The sequence below is a fragment of the Zootoca vivipara genome, chromosome 6 (assembly GCF_965207765.1).
Source record: "Zootoca vivipara chromosome 6, rZooViv2.hap1.1, whole genome shotgun sequence".
NCBI classification, from domain to species: Eukaryota; Metazoa; Chordata; class Lepidosauria; order Squamata; family Lacertidae; genus Zootoca; species Zootoca vivipara.
Window position 1 is genome coordinate 71,423,885 of NC_142589.1, and position 25,645 is coordinate 71,449,529.

At 44.7% G+C, this 25,645-nt stretch overlaps 2 protein-coding genes and 1 pseudogene across 2 annotated transcripts; 1 reads left to right on the top strand and 2 right to left on the bottom strand.

Annotated features, from left to right (window-relative positions):
* Positions 1–2,325: 2,325 nt before the first annotated feature.
* On the bottom strand, positions 2,326–5,882 carry LOC118086247 (chemerin-like receptor 1; annotated as a pseudogene).
* Positions 5,883–7,589: 1,707 nt separating this feature from the next.
* LOC118086246 (sialic acid-binding Ig-like lectin 14) lies at positions 7,590–20,597 on the top strand. Its single transcript, XM_088672585.1, is given in 10 exon segments — positions 7,590–7,646; positions 8,890–9,039; positions 10,206–10,483; positions 10,485–10,641; positions 14,850–15,161; positions 15,276–15,308; positions 16,076–16,327; positions 17,818–18,126; positions 19,708–19,756; positions 19,957–20,597. Coding segments are annotated over 9 exon segments (1,602 nt in total). The 5' UTR covers positions 7,590–7,646; positions 8,890–8,927; the 3' UTR covers positions 20,057–20,597.
* A 2,068-nt stretch (positions 20,598–22,665) lies between these two features.
* On the bottom strand, positions 22,666–24,401 carry LOC118086245 (putative G protein-coupled receptor 33). The gene has a single exon (XM_035117641.2). The coding sequence runs from the start codon at positions 24,397–24,399 to the stop codon at positions 23,302–23,304; it is 1,098 nt and encodes a 365-aa protein (XP_034973532.2). The 5' UTR covers positions 24,400–24,401; the 3' UTR covers positions 22,666–23,301.
* Between the last annotated feature and the right edge of the window lie 1,244 nt (positions 24,402–25,645).

Genomic DNA, 25,645 nt, shown 5'->3' on the forward strand with positions numbered 1-25,645 from the left:
CCTCATGAGAAGAGAAGAATCCTTGGAAAAGACCCTGATGTTGGGAAAGATTGAGGGCACTAGGAGAAGGGGACGACAGAGGACAAGATGGTTGGACAGTGTTCTCGAAGCTACGAACATGAGTTTGACCAAACTGCGGGAGGCAGTGCAAGACAGGAGTGCCTGGCGTGCTATGGTCCATGGGGTCACGAAGAGTCGGACACGACTAAACGACTAAACAACAACAACAACAACAAACATTTCTCCAATGAAAATAGGAATTTCTAATTATTATTATTATTATTATTATTATTATTATTATTATTATTATTATACCACACCCATCTGGGGGTCACATAATTCCATACCAAACAATGAAAATAGGGACATCCTAAGGAAAAGCGGGACATTCCGGGATCAAATCAGAAACCGGGACAGCTTCTGTAAATCCGGGTTTGTCCCTGGAAAATAGGGACAGGGTCTGCAGATGCCAAACCCTAACATTGGCCCTTAGATTAAATGTGCTTTAATGTGCTTAGATCCTTAGATTAAATGTGTTTCTGTCTCCTTCTCCTCCTCTTGTGTTTTTTGTAGTTGCACATACAGTCAGAAATTAAGCAGGTGAGGCTTTTACCTTTTACTGCCCACAACCTCTGCCTGAAGTCAGGATTCCATTGACCAAGAGACAGCATTAATCCATTTATTGTCACAAAGTAATACAGCTCATCTGTAAGAAGGAGCTGGTATCACAGCGGCATTGCTGCATAGGACCGTCTTGTCACTGCTTAACTGCAGTCACTTTGCACTGCCCTCTAGTGATTTGTAGTGACACTGTGGGCCTATATTTATATCCCAGAGATGGTGCCATCACACACCCTGGCTTTTGTTCCATTCCAGACGGCCCTGGGCTCAGTAGCAATCAAAGAAATGCAGTGCACTGGATTCCACTGCATCTGCTCCCTGCATTCCAGTCCTCCACCTCAGCTTCAGTGACAAGTGGATGGAGAGACCTGCTATGGGAATAGCCTAAAGGTGGCTTGTTATAGTCCAGGCAAATGATGGCATCAATTTCCTGTGCCGGAAACAGAGCTTGGATGGGGATCACAATACCACCTGCCTTGGGATGAAGTAATGTTCCTGTGCCATTAATGTTGATTTTGAAATCTTGCCCAGCAAACCTGCTTTTCCAAAAGACTGGGCTTTTAGCATTAAGGAAGAGGACAGGGATATGCACTGGAAAGGTTGGGTGACAATGGTTTTGATGCAATGCCATCTATGCTTTCAGGATATACTCACAGGCGAGCACAGAGATGCTGGCACTACAGTGTAAAGTTCCTACTACTCAACCAAATTGCAATAGGTAAGCGCTGCAGAGCCGAACCCGAATCGTTGCCTGCAGCATTTGGAAACCTGAAAGAGGTGAATATAGGTTGCTGCTCCTGACTGAAGGGAATTCGGTAATTTGAATCGTTGCAGTATTAACAATAAAAACAACAACAAATTTATTTATTTTTTATTTATATTATTTTATTATTTATTATCATCTAGCTGGATTGCCCCAGCCACCCTGAGTGGCTTCCAACATGTATGAAACCTTTTTCTTTTTCTTTTAAAGCACCAAACATTATTTATTTATAAGATTTATTTACTGGCCTTCATCATAAGATGTCAGGGAGGTTCACAGAATGAAATGCAGGATAAAAATAAATAAATAAGTAAAACAGAAACAGCAAAACAATAACATCAAAAGCTTCAGTATACAGGGCTTGCCTTCAGATGTCTCCTAAAGGTTGTATAGTAGTTACTTATCTCCTTGGTTGATGGATCAGTTCATTTACTATCTTGCCCAATGAAGAGTTCTGAAGAACTCAAAAGCTTGCACATTATTTATTTATTTATTATATTTCAATGGGCCTAATAAAGGTCTTATTACCCTACTGTGGGATTGGGGATTTTGTTAATGGGCCAACATGGCTTACTTTGTTTTTCCTAGTTACAGGTAGGTAGCTGTGTTGGTCTGACGTAGTCGAAACAAAATAAAAAAAATCCTTCCAGCAGCACCTTAAAGACCAACTAAGTTTTTATTTTAGTATGAGCTTTTGTGTGCATGTATCTGAAGAAGTGTGCATGCACACAAAAGCTCATACCAAAATAAAAACTTAGTTGGTCTTTAAGGTGCTGCTGGAAGGATTTTTTTTATTTTGTTTTTCCTGTACACATAGATCTCTCTTCCTGGATAGCTAACTGAGCCTAAAATCAAGGGAGAAGCAATTAATTCAGAATATTGGGCGGGGGGATGCAGAAGAGCAGATTTGGAGTGAATGTGCTGAACACAACAATATTTATTTACTGGAGCTCCAGTGAAGCTGATGATTTGATATTGGCGCTTCCTGTGTTCTGGTCACTGTCCTCAGCAAAAGCGTTTTCAAATGCAGAGAGGAGTGAGTGCCTCTGCTTCTGCCTGAAATCATAACCCATGAAGGCATACTAGATGGGGTTGAGGCAGCTGTTGGTGTAAGCCAAGCAGTATGCCAAACGTTCACCAATAATAAAAAGCTTTGACTGCAACCCCTTGTTTCCTAGTTCTACCTGGTAGAAAGAGAGGATATGATAGGGTACCCAGCAGACAAAAAAGGCCACAGACACTGCTGTGATGACCCTGAAGGGCTTGTTTGATTGGCTCAACTGGTTCCTCTTCAGTTTCAGAACAACTGTCCCATAGCAAACGACAATGACACTGAAGGGGATGACGAAGGCAAAGATGAATTGACTGGTGATCATTGCTTTATGGGTGAACTTCTTTTGTTCCTGAGTGCTGCCATAATCAGAGTCACACTGCTTCTTGCCATCTAAATGTTGAATGTTGTTGAAATAGAAGTGTGGTGAACATAGCACCAAAGCCAAGATCCAAACTCCGAAGACTGCAATGGAAGCTCGCTGAGGGGTGCGGTGGTTATGAGCCCACACCGGCCACCTTGTAGAAACACATTGATCAAGGCTGATGACCATGAGGAGGTAAATGCTGGCCCTTGTGGTCTCTTCCAACTCTATGATTCTATGATTCTATGAGTGCTTACCTTCTAAACCAGCAGAGTTGTCCTTCAGTTTCTTTGATTTCTTCCTGCAGACTGGTATGTTGGAGGAGTTTTCTGGAAAATATTTATATAGGCAGAAAAGAGATAAGGGTTAACTTTCAGAGAATAACGCCTGCAAGACCTTTTAGCATGTCTACAATATGGAAATTGGATGGGCAGATAAACCGTTATCAGGAGGAAAGAATAAGAGTCATTTAGTTCCAACTAAAGTACTTCGTGCCCTTCTGGTCTTTCTCCACATCAGTTTGGTATGTTGAATTCGAATCAGAAAATTACAAAAATATTAAAATAAAATACAACCCCTTCGCAACCGAACAATTTTTGAAACAAAAGACGTCACCTAGTGAGTAGGGGTGGGCTGCTCAGGCTGGGCAGCAGGGGTGGCTAGGGTGCGAAATCAGTCTTTGAATGAGCCAGACAGTTCACCAAAACCCCCCAACAATTTTTAGACAAGTGGATTGAAGTTGCCTAGTGATTAGGGGTGGATCACACAAGTTGGGCACCAGAGGCAACTAAGGTGTGTTCAGAGACCAGGTCTCCTAAATCAGCGTTCTTCAAGTTTGGGTCCCCAGACATTGAACTGTCTCTCCCAGGGTCCCCCCAACCCAGCCAATGCCAGACTTAGTTGTAAGGCAGAATGTAAGCAGGTGGGAACTAGATGGAGGTGGGGTAGAAGCACATCATACCCCCTAATACTTTGGTTCTCAAACTTTTTCCTCTGGGCCACACTTTCAGAATAAAAACCTGTTTGCGCTACACCGATTTTTTAAAATTGATACGAAATACATTGGAAAACAAAAAGAAACCACTCCTCGCAGTGCTTAATTTGTAACACAGAACACAACTACAGTTGTATCTCTGGTTACGATCGCTTCTGGTTACGAACGCTTCGGGTTATGAGCTCCACTGACCCGGAAGTAGCTGCTCCTGGTTGCGAACTTTGCCCCAGGATGCGTACAGAAATAGCGCACCAGAGGCTCGAAAGCGCAACTCAGGATAAGAATGGTTTCAGCTTAAGAACAGACCTCCAGAACGAATTAAGTTCGTAACCAGAGGTACCACTATACTTTATAACACAATCATGGGACATCCAGAAAGAATAAAACCATGCAGCTACATGTGAACTCGAATCCTTCCCAAAATATAATGATAAACAAACCTCTTACATATGTACCTTAAGCAGGACTATTTTTCTAGAAAAAGAAAAATGGCAATGGGTGTGTGACAAAATGGAAAATCGGGGTTGCCAGAGAGCCCTCCTATGGTTGTTGGTTTTCAGAATTCTGGCCACATATGCTAAGTCCCAACATTACCCGAGGACACGTAGGACTCAGCTATACAGCTGCAAATAAACATTTTAAGTGTGGTGTAAAGTGCAATACACAAAGGTGACACTAGATGGCAAAAGTGAGCCATGACAAATGCAATGTATTTTTCAAAACGTTTTTTAAAAAGCATTTTCACAGCGTTTTCTATATGTGTAGATTCCACTCTAGATTACATTTGCTGGCCTCTTCTTTTTGTAGTGCGCTTAGGACTTTAATATTTACATTTACAGGCAGAAATCCAGCAGGACTTTACCTATTACTGCCCACCGGAGTTGGCTTATCACGTGCCCTGGCTTTTTGTTCCTTCCCAGGTGGCTCCAGGCTCAGCAGCAACCAAAGAAATTCTGTGTGCTGGCATAAGGAGAATGGCCTCCTCTGCATCTGCTCCCTGTGCTCCAGGCCTCCAGGGGTGAACAAAGGCCTGACCACTAGCCCTGCTAGCTAGGGAAGATGGGTGTTGTAGTTCAAAAACAGGGGGAGACCAAGTTTGGGAAACCCTGCTCTAGATGTTCTTCAGCTGCAACTCCCATTGTCCTTGACCATTCTCTACACTGGTTTTGAGCTAGGAATGGAATCATAGAATCATAGAATCATAGAGTTGGAAGAGACCACAAGGGCCATCCAGTCCAACCCCCTGCCAAGCAGGAAACACCATCAAAGCATTCCTGACAGATGGCTGTCAAGCCTCTGCTTAAAGACCTCCAAAGAAGGAGACTCCACCACACTCCTTGGCAGCAAATTCCACTGCCGAACAGCTCTTACTGTCAGGAAGTTCTTCCTAATGTTTAGGTGGAATTTTCTTTCTTGTAGTTTGAATCCGTTGCTCCTTGTCCGCTTCTCTGGAGCAGCAGAAAACAACCTTTCTCCCTCCTCTATATGACATCCTTTTATATATTTGAACATGGTTATCATATCACCCCTTAACCTTCTCTTCTCCAGGCTAAACATACCCAGCTCCCTAAGCCGTTCCTCATAAGGCATCGTTTCCAGGCCTTTGACCATTTTGGTTGCCCTCTTCTGGACACGTTCCAGCTTATCAGTATCCTTCTTGAACTGTGGTGCCCAGAACTGGACGCAGTACTCCAGGTGAGGTCTGACCAGAGCAGAATACAGTGGTACTATTACTTCCCTTGATCTAGATGCTATACTCCTATTGATGCAGCCCAGAATTGCATTGGCTTTTTTAGCTGCTGCATCACACTGCTGACTCATGTCAAGTTTGTGGTCTACCAAGACTCCTAGATCCTTTTCACATGTACTGCTCTCAAGCCAGGTGTCTCCCATCCTGTATTTGTGCCTTTCATTTTTTTGCCCAAGTGTAGTACTTTACATTTCTCCTTGTTAAAATTCATCTTGTTTGCTTTGGCCCAGTTGTCTAATCTGTTAAGGTCATTCTGAAGTGTGATCCTGTCCTCTGGGGTGTTAGCCCAGTCCTCTGGGGTGTTAACCTGTCCATTTCCATTCTCAATTTGCCAGTCATGTCGAGTTGTCCAGTTCTTTTGGCATCAATTGGCTGCTGCTTCTTCTTCTTCTTCTTCTTCTTCTTCTTCTTCTTCTTCTTCTTCTTCTTCTTCTTCTTCTTCTTCTTCTTCTTCTTCTTCTTCTTCTCCTCCTCCTCCTCCTCCTCCTCCTCCTCCTCCTCCTCATGAAAATTTGTCAGTAATCTAGAGTGTTCTCCTTTTGTACGCCATGTGGCCTAATGCACATTTTTGCAAGCAGTCTCCTTTAATGCTTTCACATTCACATTCAGTTGGAGAACTGCATTGCAACATTTGGGGAAATAAGAATTTGAAGGACAGTTGCATTTCAATTTGCATATTGTTTAGGAAAGTGTGAAAATTGCAGTTCTCTCCCATCCTTGTTTGGGGATCACCCAGTGCTTGTTTCTTGCTGGCTTAGGCCAGCAGTTGTCACACTTTGCCATTTTCTCTCAATGCCTCCCAGGAGGCATGACTGCGATGTGCAGAGAAGCAGGCAGCCCAGGTCATGCAATCCCACCGCCTTTCTGCATGCCAGATCTACTCGATTGATGCATGCTGGTGGAATTCTTTTGAGTATGTAGCCAATAGATGGCAGGCAGAGCAGCAAGTGATGCTGGAGGAAAAGCTTCCATGCAGAGGAATAAAGGAAGCTGCCTTCTCCTGCATCATATTATTGTTCCAGCAAGCCCAATATTGTCTACACGGACTGGCAACTGCTCTGCAGTGAATCAGACAGGAAGCATTCCCAGCCCTATGGTGAAATGCTGGGGACTGAACCTAGGACCTTCTCTATGCCAAGCAGATGTTCTGCTAGGATTCTTCTCTGAAGTGTGTCCTATGCTCCTTAAGTTAGCCTGCTGCCTTAAAGTACTGGGGTGGTTGCTGTCCCATCCCCAGTGCTGAAATAAGACCTGACTGCCAGTCAGGTCAGCTTCTGTATGTGGAACAAGAGCATGAGGTCCTGGTGGGGAATAAATCTTGCTCTTTGCTTCAGGAAGACAAATGTCTTGGGGCAGCCATGGATGACAAGGTTAGATGTTGTTTTGTTTTACTTGATCCTGTCTGTCTTGAAGCCCATTTTTCTTTTTATGTTGTGTGCAGAATCCCAATAAACAGCTTAACGTTGACTCAGGTTGTTGTTGTTGTTGCCTCAAAACTGTTACCATTTTCTCCAGAGAGGCAGAAGACAGGGAGAAGTCAGAAGTTGAACTAGGGCTTTTATCCAGTGGGAGCCCAAAACACTGACCACATTTCTCCACTGTTACCTTCTGCCAAAATGGCTAACTCCAAATGAATTGAACAATAATTCCAATTAACAGAAGAAGATCAAAACAATCATTTTTAAAAATCTGAGAGCCAAGCTCTGTTTAAAAATCTAAAGAACATTCCAAAAGAAATTTAAGTAGCAGAAAAACCAGAGTGTGGGGTACCATTGCTAGTGAAAGACCACTTCCATGGAAGAAAATAATTTGCTACATCCCAGGTGCTGGGACAGAAAAGACCCTGTGGGACATTGCCCCCAAGTCACAGAATCATTCCATGCAGATTTTTGTAAATGATTTCCCATAACAATAGAAGGGGAAGATGCCTGAGAATCTAACTCTGCTTACATCCTGTTTAACTAAGCCATCTTCTAAGACTTCTGCTTTTCCGTTTTGTATTAATTCCCTTCTAAGTTTAGAAAAATTCTCCCTGAGGTTCAGAATCACAGACAGAAAGGCAGAAGCAACAAGGAGGTTCCTCGCTCACTGCTTCAAGGAGAGGTGAGGAGAGGAAAGGGAATTCTGAGTCTAGACAGAGGTATGTCTGCTGAGCCAGAACTGAACCTGAATCAAAGGCTGCATACACACTACACATTTAAAGCACCCTGAGAAGTATCCCAGGAAAGGTCATTTTTTTAAGCTGCTCTCAGTTGTAGCTCTGTGAGGGGTAAGCTACCATTCTGAGGATTCACAGTTCACAAGAAGTGGTTCAGTAAGCAGATGTTTGGGAGGTTCTTTTGAGGGTTGGTGAGCAGAACCAACCCTATTATTGGGTAGGGTGAGGGAGCTGCTTCAGGCAGAAAGCTGATTTCAGGAGTTGTGTCAAAATAATAATTTGACTAGCCTTTAATACCTTGTGTTTTTTGTTTGTTTGTTTTGGGGTGTGTGTGTGTGTGTGTGTGTGTGTGTGTGTGTAGGCCATTTCCTGCTCCACCTCAAATACCAAAATGTCTTGGGCTTGCCATGGTGTTAAAGGCAGCTTTCTTTTTGTTTCTCTCTCTTTCTCTTTCTCTCCCAACCTCAGAGAAAGGAGCTAAAGAGGCTGTTTTTCCCAAGGGCGACTATTGCAGAACAAAACTCAGGCAAGAATGGGACGGTGCTGGGACGGGTAGTTCTCCTGTTTCTTGCATTTGTTCTGCAGTTGCAGCTACACACAGCAAGGGGCTCATCCATGGTTTATGTGCTGTGTTTCTAGGTACAGATCTCCACTTTCAAGCTCCCTGCCAGAGCACTCCCCCTGGTTTCTCTCAGTGTCTCATTTCCCCAGTCTTTAGTTCTCCAAATTTACATGAGTGAGGGCTCATCCTCCCCCACAAGCTTCTATTTGCCTCACAAGGGGATTTCCTGGATATCCTCAATTCAGGAAAGTAAAAAGGCATTCTCACCATCCAGGGACACATTCCAGGCAAGCTAATGCTCAAGAAGGGTGCAGAGTGAAAAGGTGTGTAGCCTAGTAAGAATTTCAAGGGCCAGATACAGAGGACTGGAGGGCCACATTTGGCCCCCTCCCCCCATGGCTTGAGGTTTTCAACCCCCTTGGCTAATTTAACCCTCCATTATAAACAGGAAAAGTGAGGCTGCTGCTAGTGGTAGATGGTTGAATAGGAATGGGAGACTTTGTGGCAAATACTGCTTGCATATTTTTATTCTTCTGGAATCTATGAGTTCCAAGCACCCTCCCTGCTTCAGCCAGCACTGCTCACTTAGTGCCTCATGCTCCTCTTCTCTTATTTCTTTGCCCCAGAGCTCCATCCTCAGAAAGAAGCCTCCAGTTCAAAAAAGATGCCAAGAGGCAGAAGGACCAGAGAACTCATGTGCCTCATCTGGGAAGGGAAGAACCCAGCCTCATCCATGGCGATGGTGACACTGTTGATCCTTGCCTTTCTCTGCAAAGGTAGATATGGTGGCTGGGGAACCCTCAGGGGGGGGGGAGCTGGAGTCCCCCAACTTTTGAAGGGTCACATATTATCCATCCCTGGTGTGCAGAAATGAGAAAATTTGGTCTTCTGAGTGTTGTGTCCCAAGAGGGAAGGGCTGTGGCTCAGTGGAAGAGTACTCCCTTTTGGAAACTGAATGTTCTTTAATGACAGGGGTGGTGCTGTGCTATTTTCATTGTAATCAAGTGCATGTGTGTAGTTTTGATTCTACCAATGTTTCATTGTTTTTAGTGACTATCCCCTCCCCAGTTGTTTATATTTTTATCTGTAAGCCACTTTATAAATAAACAACAGCAGCAGCAACCAAAAACAACAACAACAACTTGCAGGCAAAAAGATCCAGGTTCAACCCCCAGCATCTCCACAAAGGGCTGGGAGAGGTTCCTGTCTGGGACCCTAGAAACCCACAACCCATCAGAGTAAAATTAGATGGGCCAATGGATGGACTCAGCATAAGGCAGCTTCTTATCAGGTCCAGGTTTTGGGTGGTCCTTGAATAAGACATCCTCCACACCTGCCCCTTCCTCACAGAGTCTCCCTCCTCACTGCAAGATCCAGAGGGTTCTTATAATTGAGTCCCTACTGGGACAAAGGCTCTTGACAGACACCCAACCATGTCACCTCTTGTGGCCAGTCCTGCTTCCTATGTTCCTCCTAGGTTTTGCTCACTTCATGGTTTATTTTAAGAGTGAAGAATTTGAAAACTTGAAAATAATGAGTCCTGAGTACAAATGGCAGGAAGAGCTCCAGTGTGAGGCCCAAGGAACACAGGAATGCCCCTGGTTCAGGGTCCTTGCTGAGGGGGCTTGAGAGCACCTTCATCCCTCTGACTGAGAGTGTGTGTGGCACCTGCTAGACACTCACACCTGAATGTCCTCCTCCTTCTTGCCCAGGCCCAGGAAATGCTTCCCCTGATGTCCTGCGACTGTGGTGCGTGGTTGGGACTGGAGACCCACCATAATCCCCAGGCACTGCTGCTCCAGACAACCCTTGATGTTTTGATGCTGTTGACTGTGCAGGATGCTCCCCGAGGTGTACAGTACAAGAGGGTCAGCTGCAAAACTGGCCTTCTCTAAGCATCTGCCCACAAACCAGTGAACACCTTCCTTATTTCCTTTGACAGGTCTGCAGAGTCAGTTCTCAGGATTCAACCTTACAGCACTAAAGGCTGTCACCGTGCAGAGAGGTCTCTGCGTTCACATTCCTTGCAACTTCACTTATCCCACTCAGTCCTCAACCACTTCTGAGGATCCGTGTTCGGATAAATTATATGTCTACTGGATTAAGAAGGATGGTGCTGAGTCCCCTATTCGCAACACCTGGCAGTCTGGTAGTGTTGTTGCCAGTAGTGACAAGGATCAACGCATTGCCTCATTTGCTTGGAATCGTTTCCAGTTGACAAGGAAACCCAGCAGAAGGTGACTGCTCCTTTAGCATCAATGATGCTCAGTTTCAGGATGCAGGGCAGTACTATTTTCGAATTGAGAAAGGACAGATCTTAAAATTCAGCTATCGTGATTTTGATACATTTGATACACTGCCTTATGTTTCTGTGACAGGTAAGAAGTTTCCTACTTCTTTATTTGCTTCCTCACTCCCTGTTTTGTGCTCTTTCATGCTGTAAAGGGGGGAAAGGCTCTGCCTACAAATATGCCTAACCTCTGGACATTATGCTGATGTGAAAGGGACAGGAGGTACAAGTGCTTCACGCTTCGTGTTCCTCTCCATTATTGTAATGCCAAAATTAGATCATTTGCATCTTCAAATGTTTGAACACTTTACACAGCTACTAGAGGGGAAGAACTCTCTCATGGATTCTATGCTGACAGTCTGGAGAAACAAGAAACACGAGGCATTTTCTCCCTCACTTCCAGCTGCCATCCCATCACCTGCTTCTTCTCCTTCCCCCAGCATCTCTCCACAGCTTTCTCAATGGCAGGAGAAGCAAAGAGGTAATCTCTTGCCACCTTTGAAATCAGCCCCAGTGCAGATCAGGAATGCTGTCCTAATCCACTGCATCCTGAATTCTAGGACCAGAGGGTGCTTGGGGTGGGGGACATTTCTTCCACTCATGGGCCTCATTCCCTTTGGGGAAACCTTCCAGGTGGGCAGGGCCAGAAGCACACATGGATGGAGCCTCAAGCAAATGTGGGCAGAAGAACAGATGTGCCTCTTATCTTTGTCCAGGCCTCAAACTCAGGTCACTTCCCCATAGCTGACTGGTTCTGAGGTGAGTGCACAGTGGGTTGAGGCATAGGGCTAAAATTAGGGGCACTATGCTCCTCCCCTGTTTCTCCTGCTGCTGTTCTGCACAGAGCTAAGCATGGAGGTTAGCATGGAGGTGGAGAACCTTCCCCTTGCTGGTGTGGGGCAGGTGACTTTACAGGAGATTGAGCCTCAGCTTAATGTCTGAGCCCCCCCCCCAAAAAAACCATGTTGTTGTTTAGTCGTTTAGTCGTGTCCAACTCTTCGTGACCCCAAGGACCAGAGCATGCCAGGCACTCCTGTCTTCCACTGCTTCCCGCAGTTTGGTCAAACTCATGTTTGTAGCTTCAAGAACACTGTCCAGCCATCTCGTCCTCTGTCATCCCCTTCTCCTTGTGCTCTCAATCTTTCCCAACATCAGGGTCTTTTCCAGGGAGTCTTCTCTTCTCGTGAGGTAGCCAGAGTATTGTAGCCTCAGCTTCAGGATCTGTCCTTCCAGTGAGCACTTGGGGCTGATTTCCTTCAGAATGGATAGGTTTGATCTTCTTGCAGTCCATGGGACTCTCAACAGTCTCCTCCAGCACCATAATTCAAAAGCATCAATTCTTCAGCAATCAGCCTTTTTTATGGTCCAGCTCTCACTTCCATACATCACTACTGGGAAAACCATAGCTTTAACTATACGGACCTTTGTAGGCAAGGTGATGTCTCTGCTTTTTAAGATGTTGTCTAGGTTTGTTATTGCTTTTCTCCCAAGAAGCAGGCGTCTTTTAGTTTCGTGACTGCTGTCACCATCTGCAGTGATCAAGGAGCCCAGGAAAGTAAAATCTCTCACTGCCTCCATTTCTTCTGCTTCTATTTGCCAGGAGGTGATGGGACCAGTGGCCATGATCTTAGTTTTTTTTTCATGTTGAGCTTCAGACCATATTAAAAGGTTATTTAATTCCTCCTCACTTTCTGCCATCAAGGTTGTGTCATCTGCATATCTGAGGTTGTTGATATTTCTTCCGGCAATCTTACTTCTGGCTTGGGATTCATCTAGTCCAGCCTTTCGCATGATGAATTCTGCATATAAGTTAAATAAGCAGGGAGACAATATACAACCTTGTCGTACTCCTTTCCCAATTTTGAACCAATCAGTTGTTCCATATCCAGTTCTAACTGTAGCTTCTTGTCCCACATAGAGATTTCTCAGGAGACAGATGAGGTGATCAGGCACTCCCATTTCTTTAAGAACTTGCCATAGTTTGCTGTGGTCGACACAGTCAAAGGCTTTTGCATAGTTGATGAAGCAGAAGTATATGTCTTTCTGGAACTCTCTAGCTTTCTCCATAATCCAGCGCATGTTTGCTATTTGGTCTTTGGTTCCTCTGCCCCTTCGAAATCCAGCTTGCACTTCTGGGAGTTCTCTGTCCACATACTGCCTAAGCCTGCCTTGTAGAATTTTGAGCATAACCTGGCTAGCATGTGAAATGAGTGCAATTGTGCAGTAGTTGGAGCATTCTTTGGCGCTGCCCTTCTTTGGGATTGGGATGTAGACTGATCTTCTCCAATCCTCTGGCCATTGCTGAGTTTTCCAAACTTGCTGGCATATTTGGTGTAGCACCATGAGCAGTTAGCTAAAAAGCAAACCTCATGGTTTCTTTGGGAGAGAAACAAATCATGAACCTGAGTTTAGACCAGTGGTTCCCAATTAGGGGTCCATGGAATACACACAGGGGCTCTGCAGCCCCATCCCTTGCCTTTTCCCCAACTAAATTCTTGACATTTTTGCATGGTAATATCACAAATTTTATGCTCTGTTTCACTGTGCAATTTTTCAATAAATTGGCCAAAATCATTTTTAAAATCACACCGCAATAACAATTTTGACCCAGTAATACACAGCAATATATCACTCTTCGCTTGAGCAGGGCAGCCGATTTCAAGGCACCACCTAAATCGCATGATGATCTCAGCTGATAACACTGCTGATCTGAGCCGCCTTCCCTCACGCCAAGGGAGACCAGGGCAGCCAATTGCGAGGTGCTGCCTTCTCCTCTCACTGATGGAGAACAGGGCAGCTGGCTGTCATGACTTCAAGGAATTGTGGCAGTACCTTCCCCTGGCAGCTTTTCTCAGTCAGCAGGAAAGCAGCAGCAGCAGCCACAGTGGATGTGCATCTTCGCTGGCTGCCCCAATGACAATGGCTTGATGCATTCCCCACCCCCCTCCCACTCAAACCATGCAGTGGAGGTGATTCCGCTTACTCTCCTCTCCCCAGCCATCCAAACTCTGCAGCTGCTCCTTCCCTCATCCCCACACCCAATCTCCAATTTCAGAAATTGTGATATATCGGAACATTGTGATGTTTAGCTGCTGATATATCACGATTTTCAAAACCACATATTGCTCAGACCTAGTCTGTATTTTTTTAGTATACCTAAAATCCTTTGCTTATTAGAGGCTACACCACATTTTGTTCAAAAATTGCAGAGGTCACTACCATAGAAAAATAGGGGGTCCTTAGTAATTAGCTAATTGGGAACCACTGGTTTAGATTAACATTCTGCCAAACCATGGCTTAGCTCCTGGCAACATGGCAGGAGCAAAACACCTTTGATTTGGGTCCCCTGGACCAACACATTGTGCATTCACCTTCAAACAATAGTTCAGCTAGGGTTAAGGTGATGTGGAGGCCAGGCTTGTGTCGGCTTGTGTCGGCATTCAGGTAAATGTCAGCTGTTTCTACATTGTCATCCACCTCCAGTCAAGCTAGACATATTATCACAGTTCAACAACCCATTCCTGGAAGAAGGTGTGTTCATGGAGGGGGTGGGGGAGTGTGGCCAGGGCAGTTCTGGATTTTTTTACATGTTGCCTAGGTGGAATCTACACACATATTAAAAAAAACTCTGAGGAAATGCTTTTTTTAAAAAATGTTTTCAAAAATGTATTGAATTTGCCATGGCTCACCATCGCCATCTAGTGCCAAATTTCTATATATCACTTTGCAACATACTTGAAACGTTTTATTTGCAACTGTATAGCTGAGTCCCTAGAAATTGCCCTCCCCAAGCTCCTCACCTTGCAGCAAAAGATATGCAGACCTGCTTCTTATTCCCCTGTATGCAAGTGAGCAGTTTGGATGGGTGGCCATTTGCTTCAGAAAAAATAGTTCAAGGGTTAAGTGACCCCTCCTTACTTTGTGTCTCCCAAATCACATCTGTCTTTGTCCTCCAATTTCAGGATCCTGAAGCATCAAACATCATGTTCAGCAGCATAGTGGCAGCCATTGAAATTTCTCCCTCTCCAAGCTGAGTCCACAATGAGCAGAAACATTGACCAACATTGGTAGAGAAATCAGGACATTGCATGGGAAATTAGGCTACCAAGGGAGATACATAAAATTATTGTTAAAGGCCAAACAAAAGGGCAGGATTTGCTACAAAGTGTGTGTGTGGGGGGGGGTAAAGTAGTGCTGGTGACCATCCATAATTCAGGATTCCTGTATCCTGTTCCCTAGTTAATTTAATCTGTGAATTTTCTTCTGATCCCATCCTGGGGACTTTTGTTTTCTCAGAGCTGGCAGAGAAGCCAAAGATCCTGAACTCATCGGAGGTGGTTTGGGGGAAGAGTGTCACCCTCATCTGCCAGGCGCCAGGGACTTGCCCATGGAAAGAATCAAGGAGCCAGCCTGAAATCTCATGGAGTACTCCTTTGCAAGGAACAAGAACTGCACAGAACCATCAGCACAGCAATGGGAGCTGGACCTTTGCTTCTGGCTTCACCTTCACACGCACTCTTCAGGCTCAAGGCAAATCCCTCACTTGCCGTGTCACATATCCTGCAGTTTGGAGAACAGTTGAGAATACAATCTCTCTTGAAGTGGTCTGTGAGTAGCTTCCATAGCGCAGTACTGCTTCCCCTTCCCCTGAACAGTTCTTTCTACCCCATGCAAGCTAATTTAGTCCTTTCATGCTCCCCTCACTGTTTTCTTATGTTTCAGATCCACCTCAGGACATCAGAATCACAAGGCCTGGTGAGATACAAAACTCTAAGTGTTTTTGCACATCCCCATCCTCGCTGAGCTCTGCTCTGCTGGACAACCAATAGCTGCTTAGGAATCTCAGAGTGGGGATTGTGCAGGAGGAAGGGTTTTAGAGATGGCTGGGAGTTGGGGCAGAGTCCAGGATGGCGGTTTGAGGGGGGGGGGAGTTGAAGACAAACAGGGAGGAGCTGGGCTCACTGGGTTTTTCCAGCAGCCATGCCATGCCATGCACACATCCTTGCACCCAAACCAAAATTCATTCCACACCGTAGCATCCTTCAGGCGCTTGACCTGAGTCTCCTCATTTAATTGCAGTGGGTTTTTTATTGAATGGGACTGTTCTATTGCATATTTAAATTGTGGGTGTTTATATTTTAATGTTTGTGTAACTGGTTTTTGCACTTTGTAAGCCACTTAGAATCCCATGTTTGCATTAAGTGGAATGAGAAGGAAAAGAAATGGGCCCAAATCTTCCCTGTGGAAGGCAAAACTAGGGATATTATTATTATTTTTCTTGCCAGTTGAACTTGCAGAGAAATGAGGGGATTGTCTCTTTTTTTGCAAAACTATGGCCCAAAGTTGTCTTGAACCAATTTTAATTAATAATCATTGTAAAGATTTGAATCCCCACTTCTGCAGATCTAGTGTCAACCATCCTTCTTCAAAATACACAAGAACATCTGAGCATTGAGTGAGGATTCCTTAGAATCAGGCATCCCAGGTCCTATTACTGTGATCTAATTGCATTTCTCTTACAGATTTTTCCACACAGGAAGAAAAGCTGGTGGTCCGAGAAGGTGACACTGTCAGCCTGCTTTGTGACACTCAGGGCAAACCTATTCCCTCCGTGACATGGATGAAGAACAACAAGACCCTAAACAACCATATGCAGGGCAGTAAAAAAACTCTTCAACTGTCCAACATTAAATCAGAGGATGCTGGGATGTATCAATGTCAGGCAGAGAATCCACATGGCTCTATCAGGAAGAATCTTTCAGTGATTGTGCAATGTAAGAGAAGATGGGGAGCGGGAAGTTCCTTGGGGGCATTAACCTGGGAAATTTTATTGTATGCCAAATGACTTGACCTGCAACTAATACCAACAAACTTCCCTACTTAGTTTTCCCATCACTTGATAATAATTTTATAAATTTCACAGTCATGCTGAGATCCACTAAGGGGACCTCTGCAAATGTACATGGCTGTGGCTGCATTGCACAGTGTGTCAGTCTAGTAGTGTGTGATGCAGCTTTTGACAGCTTCATCACAAGTTCAAGAACCCCATGATGAACTTACACATTTGCAGAAGTTTTCTAAGAAGTTAGTTTCAGGATGCATAAATGCAGCCCCAGGGGCAAAACCACAAATTCAAGTCACTGAACATAAGTCTTGTCTGAAATCTGTAGGAGTATCCTTATTCACCAGGAGAGGGCATATTTATGCAACCTCTCATCAGAATGACAGCTCTCTAATATTAAATACAAAGGCCAGACTTAGAAGTTTTTGTTCACGTATCTGTCCTGCCCATAAAGCAGGATGTGTAGGACGGGGCTCTGATGTTTTGGAAGAAAAGGTCTGCGTGGACAATGGAGGAGAATGGCTGGATGTCCCTCTCCCACCTCCCCATCTTCTGTTGCTTCTAGACCTTTTCGTCCAATGAGCATCTCATGAAGGACTATCTCCAGGTGGCAATGGTCTCACTGTTTGCTACCTGGAGATGCAGAACATAGTTCCTTTGCTTATCCAATGAAAAGACTCCCATAAGGATGCTGTTTGTGGGGACCTAAGTCATTTTGCTAAGCAATTTCTTTCTCCCCTCTTAGGTACTATGTGATAGCCTCATAGTTGGTGCTGTGGGCCTTCTGTTTAGCTGTTGGGGTGTTGCACAACCAAATACTCTGATATTCATTTGGCATACCGAGAATCTGCATTGTCTTTTTCTTTTTTTAGTAGAAAGTAGCTGCCTAGTGTGCCTATTTAGGGAGGCCAACTCCCTTTTTCATTAAGGGGTCCCTGAGCCTCTAGTAGCAGCATAAGCAGAAGAAACCCATTCACTGCCACTTTCGCTATGGTTGCTGTCCCGTGACTGGAAAAGCCTAGGCCACATTGTTTTCTCCCACAAGAGGTGGTGGACTCTCCTTCCTTGGAGGTTGGGTGGCCATCTGTCTTAGATGCTTGATATTCTTGCTTGCGGGGGGTTGGACTAGATGACCCTTGGTGTCCCTTCCAACACTAAGATTCTATGAGACACAGCTCTTAAGTTCTTGTAAACCATTCCTGTAAATTCTGCTTTTATTTTCAAACTAGACACAAGAGGGAAAGAAACTCCCTGCCTTCTGAACGCAAACAGAAGCAGGATTTTACCTTATGCAACAGAGTAGGGAACTAGGGTGGCAGCAATGTCTGCTCCCGGGTGCCTCTTGTGGATGAATTGTGGTATGGTGCTGTCATTAGCTAGATTGGAATGTATTCTTCACCTTGGCTACTTGGTTCTCTGCAGATGCCCCCAAGCTCAGCAAAAAAACCCAGAAAAACACTACCTGTTGGCGTAAGGACAATGACATCCTCTGCAACTGTTCCCTGCACTCCAAGCCTCCACCTCGGATCCATTGGCAAGTGGGCGGGATGACTGTAGCTGAGAACAGCAGCACGGCAAACCTGAAAGTCTCTTCCTCAGTCCAGGAGAATGAGGTCACCAGCTCCCTAATTTGGACAGGTAGCCCGGATGGCGACCTCAGCATCATCTGTCTTGGGAGCAATTCTCTGGGAACCTACACCATGCAATTCCTCCTTAGTTCCTTGAAAACAGGTGAGAGTCCACCAGACTGAAAAATCCTGACTTTTGCAGCCCTGCTGATATTAGAAAATCCCCTCTGTTGCCTCTTTCAAAAAATGCAATGACAACAATAGTGATAGGAACAGAATAGTGCTGCAAAATTAATTAAACATTTTACACACAGAATGTCACCGGTAGATACACTGAAATGAAATGAATTTAGTCATGTTCATTTATGTCAGTGAGTCTACTCTGTGTCGGATTAGCATTGGATACAACCCAAAATGAGCTGAGATCATAGACAATGTGGGGTTGGGGAAAGTCTGGATCCAAGCAGGGCTAGAAGACACACAACCTGGATTTCAATCACAGCATTGCAATGTTTTGTTGTAAAATGCTTTTAATTCTTGCTCTGTCTGCTCTGTCTGTCTTACACTGGGGACTCAGCTCATTAGTCAAAAAACAGCATTTTAAATGTGCTATAAACATGCAACACCAGATGGTGCCGGAGAGCACAAAACTCTAGAGCAATTTTACATAGAGATTTTTTCTTTTGTTATACTGATTTAATTTATGACTTATGTATAGCATTTTCCCCTGTGTGTAGATCCACCCTGGAACGAGGGAGAGCCATCCTCTCTTGGACAGTCATTGCTGACCATATGGTCCCATCAGAACTGTGCAGGCTGGTCCATTGGGGCAAATGTGGCACTGCCCCACCTGCCCTCAGACAGTCCCAATTGTCAGCCTTCTTACTTACAAGGCGGTGGCCCAGACTGCCAGTTTTCTTCATTTTACCCTTACATAACTCAGCAGGGAGGAGGATAGGACTATAACTGGATTTAGTTGGCTCCACCAGTCTCTGATTCCAGCTGTCATTGAAGAAGAAGAGTTTGGATTTGATATCCCGCTTTATCACTACCCTAAGGAATCTCAAAGCGGCTAACATTCTCCTTTCCCTTCCTCCCCCACAACAGACACCCTGTGAGGTGGGTGGGACTGAGAGCCTTCAAAGAAGTGTGACTAGCCCAAGGTCACCCAGCAGCTGCATGTGGAGGAGCGGAGACATGAACCCGGTTCCCCAGATTACGAGTCTACCGCTCTTAACCACTGCACCACACTGGCTCTCCCTCGTTCCAGGGTGGTCTCCCTCCCTCCCTCCCTCCCCCCTCCCCTCCCCTCCCCTCCCAGCCAGTCCCAATGGGCATCACTGCCAGCAGAGCCCCAGGAGCTCTAGAGCCTTACTTCTACTTAGAAAAAAGAAGGTGGCCACTGGTGGCTGGCATTGCTCCTCAGCAGCATTGAGTTGGGGTGGTGGTGGAAGGCTCCATGGCCTTGGCAGCTGTCAAGTTTCTGATTTCTCGTGGAAAATATCACCCTGCAACACTGGAGAGTCTCATCCATGACTCTCCCAATATTGTTGGTCTCCAACAGTCCCCTACCAGCATGGCTCAATGATCAGGAAAGATGGGAGCTATAGTCCAGCAGCATCTGGAGGGGAACAGATTAGTCATCCCTGTGTGAAATAATCTTGCCTCCTGTTTTCCGTCTCTTGCTTTATTGCGGGCCGGTTCTGCTTTGTTCACCTTGACTTCTATTTTTGCTTCTTTTCAGCTTCTTCTGAGTTGATTGTTCCCTTGGTGCTAGGCCTCATCCTGATGAAGTAAGTAATCTTCCTTGTTCCGGTTTTTGTATCTACCCTGGGAGCCAAATTTGGCTGAAATGTGGGGGGTCACCTGTGTGAAGTGATGATAGCAACGAGCCCACCCAAATCCCCTTTAGCCTTTGTTGATCTTGATCCTAGGGTGTTTCCTCCTCCCCTCTTTTGGCTAATGGCTCTCTTATGTCACCATCTGCTTTTAGGGTCCTGTTTTGTTTTGTGTTCTTTTCCTTGGCCTTTTGGTATTCGAACCGGAGGAAGGCTCCATTGACCCAAGAGGGCAGAAGGAAGCAAAAAGAATGATGGTGACTGGATCTCCTGCCGTTCCTTTGCTCAGTGGAGAGGGACAGCACCACACACATCACTGTGTACTCCCAGGTGCCATTGGTCCAGGCAATGAAAGAGCATCGATTCGTTTATTTCAAATGAAATAGGAAGAACATGGATTATTAGCACTGCTCTTTCATACACAGAAATAAGATGGATGATTTCTTCTTCTTCTAAGAAAAGTGTTTACGGTATTCTGCTTGCACATTTGTGGTGCAATGAATATAGTGGGCACCGTATTGTTTTTTATCTTTATTTTGATAGATTTCATTAATTTATTGCAACATATTACCAACACCATTCACACATAAAATAAAATATCCCACCCTATCCTGGACAATGGAGTTCAGGCAATTCACCAAAAATAACATCCAAATAACATAGTAGCTTCCTGTCGCAGACAACCATATGTATAGAAGGCGGTGTACAGCTAATGCTAACCAAAAAGTTTTATTATGTGACGGCAATCCTGTTTTCATTTTTAGACATGTAGACAATAAAGCTGTACCAATCTTGCAAAAAAGTATTTATGCTTCAAACTTCTTGCCAATTTTATTTTATTTGTCCGTTTTCCCATAAGTGCTATTTGCCACACTTTATTGTACAGCTGATGGTCTAAGGCAGATGTAGGATTACATGCTACCTGAGACTGAAGAACCCCTAATTCTTTCTTTTGGGGCAGAGTCCAAGAATAATTAAAATGGGATAAGGTCCCTTAATGCCAAATGCTCTTTGGTGTTCGTTTGGTGTACAGAATTTCCAGTTTGGCTCCTGAAAGATTTTGTATTCTTTAAGTTGGTATTTCTACATATTTCCACATATCCCTGAATTGGGGCAAATGGCAATCCATTTGTGGATGTGCTACGCCGGTACCACTTAGGCAGTTTATTTCAATTGCCACAGGCTAAGACACAAGTCTTTCACCCATGCTTTCTAGGCATGAAACAAGCAGAAGTGTGGACACATAGAGTGCTGGATGGCAAAGTCCTTGGTTCAATCCCTGGTATTTTCAGGTAGGGCAGAGAGAGGGAGGGAGAGAGAGAGGGAGAGGGAGAGCCACAGTGAGTCAGTGCAGACAATGGCCCAGTGTTCTGACTTCATACAAGTCAGCTTCCTATGTTACAAATTTACCATTTTGCATTGCTATTTTCTTTTCTCAAGAGGAAACGAGTGATTATATCAAAGAAGCTAAGCAAGAAAAGTGGAGAAAGCTTTGCAGTGTCAGCATTCTAGTGCTGGCTTTTGTGTTGTGCCCAGCTCCACTATTTCGCTTCATTAGAACTTGTTTTAAATGAAGCCCCCAGTCTTCCTCCCTTCCCAGTCTATTCAGACCCCTCCTGTTCTTCTAAACCACCACATTTTCCTCCTCAGTGTTCCGCCCTGCTCACTCCCAGGCCATGTCCACTGCTGCTGTGCAACCTGCCATCTCTTTTGCTCCCCCCACCCACAGCCTGACTTCATGCAAATTCAGGGTTGTGATGAGGCACACCAAAACTTCCAATGAGGGCTGCAGTTTGACCTAATGCAAAGCCGGGATTTTGATGCAGTGTTACAAATCTTCCAATAGGGGCTGACTCCGAGTATATTTCAGGCTTCATGGTGATAGACTAGAATTGTATCATGGTAATCCACCCTATATACACCTGAGGTTCCCTACCTCTTCATTACATTATGCATGCTATGCCAGATTTGGCAAGAAAGGATTTGTTCCCTATTGGAGAAAGCTGTCGTTGCTGCAGTAAAAGCATGGGGTCATCTTTTGGAAAGGAATCAACTAAAAATCTGCTTTCCATGACCAACACTTTCACCAGAAAAACCCACTCTTTAATGGTGCAATGGTGAATTTTTTTTGGGGGGGGCAGAAATTTGGGTTTTACTCCAATTTCAGTTTGCTCCAATTCAGCAGTCAAGAGTGAGATTTCATGGAGAAAGCACTGGGGCAAAAGAAAAAAGTGCTTGGACACATAGCTTTAAATTGTGCCTAGAAACATGGCACAAAAGGAAGTCTGAATGGGAAACTCCATGGGACAGGGAATTTTGGCAGGGCAGCAAGGTGACCTACCCTATCAAATCATCTGACATCATAATGTCATCTAGAATCATGGAACCGTAGAGTTGGAAGGTACCTGAGGGTCATCTAGTCCAACCCCCCTGCAATGGAGGAATCTTTGCTAAAGCATCTATGACAGATGGCCACCCAACATCTGCTTAGAAACCTCCAAGGAAGGAGACTCCACAACCTCCCGAGGGAGACTGTTCCACTGCCGAACAGCTCTTACTTTTCAGAAAGTTCTTCCTAATGTTAAGTCGGAATCTCCTTTCTTGTAACTTGAAGCCATTGGTTTGAGTATTGTTTTGTTTGTTGCTGTTGGCATCTTTGTGTTTTTATACTGTAAGCCGCCCTGTGATCCTTGGATGAAGGGCGGTACAGAAATTTAATAAATAAAATAAAATGATTAGCAGGTGGGTTGTCTCTTCCACCTATCAAAGTTAGCTTGCAGGTATGGGGTCAGATAAGGAGCAGGCCCCAAAAGAGGCCAGAAAGCTTCTCCACCCCTGTTTTAAAAAGAAGTTATCCCTTTCACCCAAAAAAGCTTTCTGGACTGTTATCTTTAAAAGATAAAAGACCTCTGTAATAAATCAAGATGCAAAGATTTGGTCATCCGTAAAAGCCACCTTTTGACCAAACTGCAGGAGGCAGTGGAAGACAGGAGTGCCTGGTGTGCTCTGATCCATGGGGTCACGAAGAGTCAGACATGACTAAATGACTAAACAACAACAAAAAAGCCACCTGGTGAAGTGGGGAGCATGGTCTCTGCCTCATGAGCCCACTAGGGGAGGGGACACAGCAAATGTCTTTTGACACAACCCCCCACCTTCCTCTCTACATGTGGTCCAAAGTAGATGCTTCAGGGATATGGTAGATTGATCCTCTAAATCACTTTCAGGTTTTGGGTACTTTCCCCATATATAAGAAGTTGCCTTACATTGAGCTGGACCATTAGTCAGAGTCTACAATGCTGGGCAATGGCTCTTGAAGGATCCAGGCAGAAGTATCTCACAGTGGTAGCTGGAGATTCTAGGGACTGTAGCTTTGGAACTTTTGCATGCAACATTTGTGAAATACCAGCAAGCTACAGTCATTCTCTATAGGAAGCTGCCCTATGGCAAGTTAGTCCATGAAGTCCAGTGCATGGAGTGGCAGTGGACCGCCAAGATTTCTAACACCCGTCTCTCACAGATTTACCTGGTGATGCTGAGGTTTGAACATGGGACTCTGCGTGCAAAACAGATGTTTTTCCCATTGAGCTCTCTGAATGGTTCTGGTCAACCCTCTCGCAGTGGACATTGTCCTCTAGACTGGTGGGATCGTCCACAAAAGCTTTACTAAACGCTGCAAAAATTGATGTCTTGAAGACCTCCTGGAATTTCTCCCCAACAAACAGGTACAGAATCGGGGTGAAACAGAAATTGAAACAAACTCCGGTGGCTGTAGTATCCCATAGAACCTGTGTTGTTGTTTTGGGTACTTCCTTAAACAGCTGTGAAGCATGGTAGAGATGGTAGGGGAACCAGCCAATGAAGAATGATGCTACTGCAGCCACCAGGACTTTGGAAATCTTCCCTGTCCTCAGTAAACTTTTTTTCTTCATTTCAAAACCAATCCGACAGTAGCATGCCATGATGATGATGAATGGAAGCAGGAAGGCCAGCAGAAAACGAACCAAGAAGAAAGCCAAATGAATGTGGAAATGATCTTGATTTGGGGAGAAAATAAAATAATAGCTGCACTTCATCTTCCCCTCCTCTTCTTGAGTCTCCAGAAAAGCCAAGTTTGGGGTGCTCAGAGCTAGGGAAGCAAGCCAGACTCCTGCAATTACCTTCCGTGCCAAAGGTATTGTGCGGTTACGCTGGGACCAGATAGGATAGCAGGTGAAGAGGTAGCGGTCCAGGCTGACGGTGGTGAGTAGAAAGACCGTAGTGAACATCCCCAGAGAGAAGGAGAAGAGCAAGATCTTGCACATGATTCGGCCAAAGATCCAGTCGAAATTGAGGAGGACAAAGACAGCAAAGAAAGGCATGAGTGAGCTGGAGACTAAGTAGGTGAGGATCAGGTGGAGGAACCACAAAGTATTCACAGTTCTCTTCATCTTCATCCCCAGCACCCAGAGGAAGAACCCATTCACAGTTATCCCCACCAAGAAAGATATGAAGATAAGGATGGCAACAACCAGATTTGTGTCTGCTGGAGGGTGGCTTACATCCATTTGTGTGTTGCCGGAATTCTGCAAGGTGATAGTTGTGTTATTTTTCTCCATAGTGCCCTGGAAGAAGAAGGAAGAGATTTGAGATGGAGGCAGGTGAAAGTTAGAGGGAACACGGGGAAGTTGGGGGAGAGATCAGAACACTGGAAATGGGAAAATGCATCTATCCAGTCAGGCTTGTGCACTCTGAGTAAGCAAATATCAAAACTAAGCAACTTAGCACTCAAACTTCAAAGAAACAACATCAGCAACCACATACATTCATATGGTTTCACTAGGACAGATATCAGGTTTGGAGTTCAGACCTAATTCGTAGCCTCCCTGCTCAAACCCATTTCCCATTAACAGCTGGAAACAAGATTGCTGAATATCATTCAGTTTAGAACTCTGACCCAAGACCGCATGAAGGTCCTGTGGACTTCCAGATGTTGCTCAACTCTATCTTCCATCCATCAGTTTCAGCCAGCAAGACCAATGAACAGAGATGATGGGAACTATAGGTGACCAACATCTGGAGAGCCTTGTGTTGCCAATCTCTTGAGTTCCAAGACCCACCCTTTTCCATCTGAAGACTTCATCTTCCATAACTACAAAGACAATCAATTTTAAAGATTTTAAACTTTCCTTCTCTTCCCCACCGACCTTGCCACCCAGTCTTCAGAGCATGTCCACTCACTTGTTCTGCTCGTCTAAAATAGTTGTCCTCAGCACTTTCCACTGTGCGTTTCAGCATTTAGTAGAAGCATTCTGAGGGCATAGCATCTTTATGAGAACTGAAAGACTTCTCCTCGGTTTTTGGGAACAGAGTGCCCTTGAATCATATATTCTTAGCAAGTTCCATTGCCAATGTTGCCTGTTTTAGAGTAACACTCTCAGCATGTTGACTCAGAAGTAAATTTCACTGTCTGCAACAAGGTTTACTACCATTTTTTGTTTCGTTGTTATTTTAGTTTTTGGCTTTGTCTGCTTGCCTTTGGCTTTCTGAAGAATTGCAGCCTCAAGTCCCTGTAGCTGAAATATCATTTGCATTCACTGCTTCAGTGGGCGGTTTCACTTCAATTTTTTAAAAAGGATGTGGGGTGGTTTCTATTTCAAACTTTTGAAGGAAAAAATGGGATGGTTTTAGGTCCAGATAATATCTCGCCCCACTTTGAACTCTCATTATCATGCCTTTGTGACACTGACTATATTTGGAAAAATACAAGCAGAGGATAATGGAGGAAAGCAAAGAATGAAGTATCAGGCAGCAAATGCACTCAGAGTCCCATGAAGCAGCTTTTCCAACACCTTCCTAGCTTCT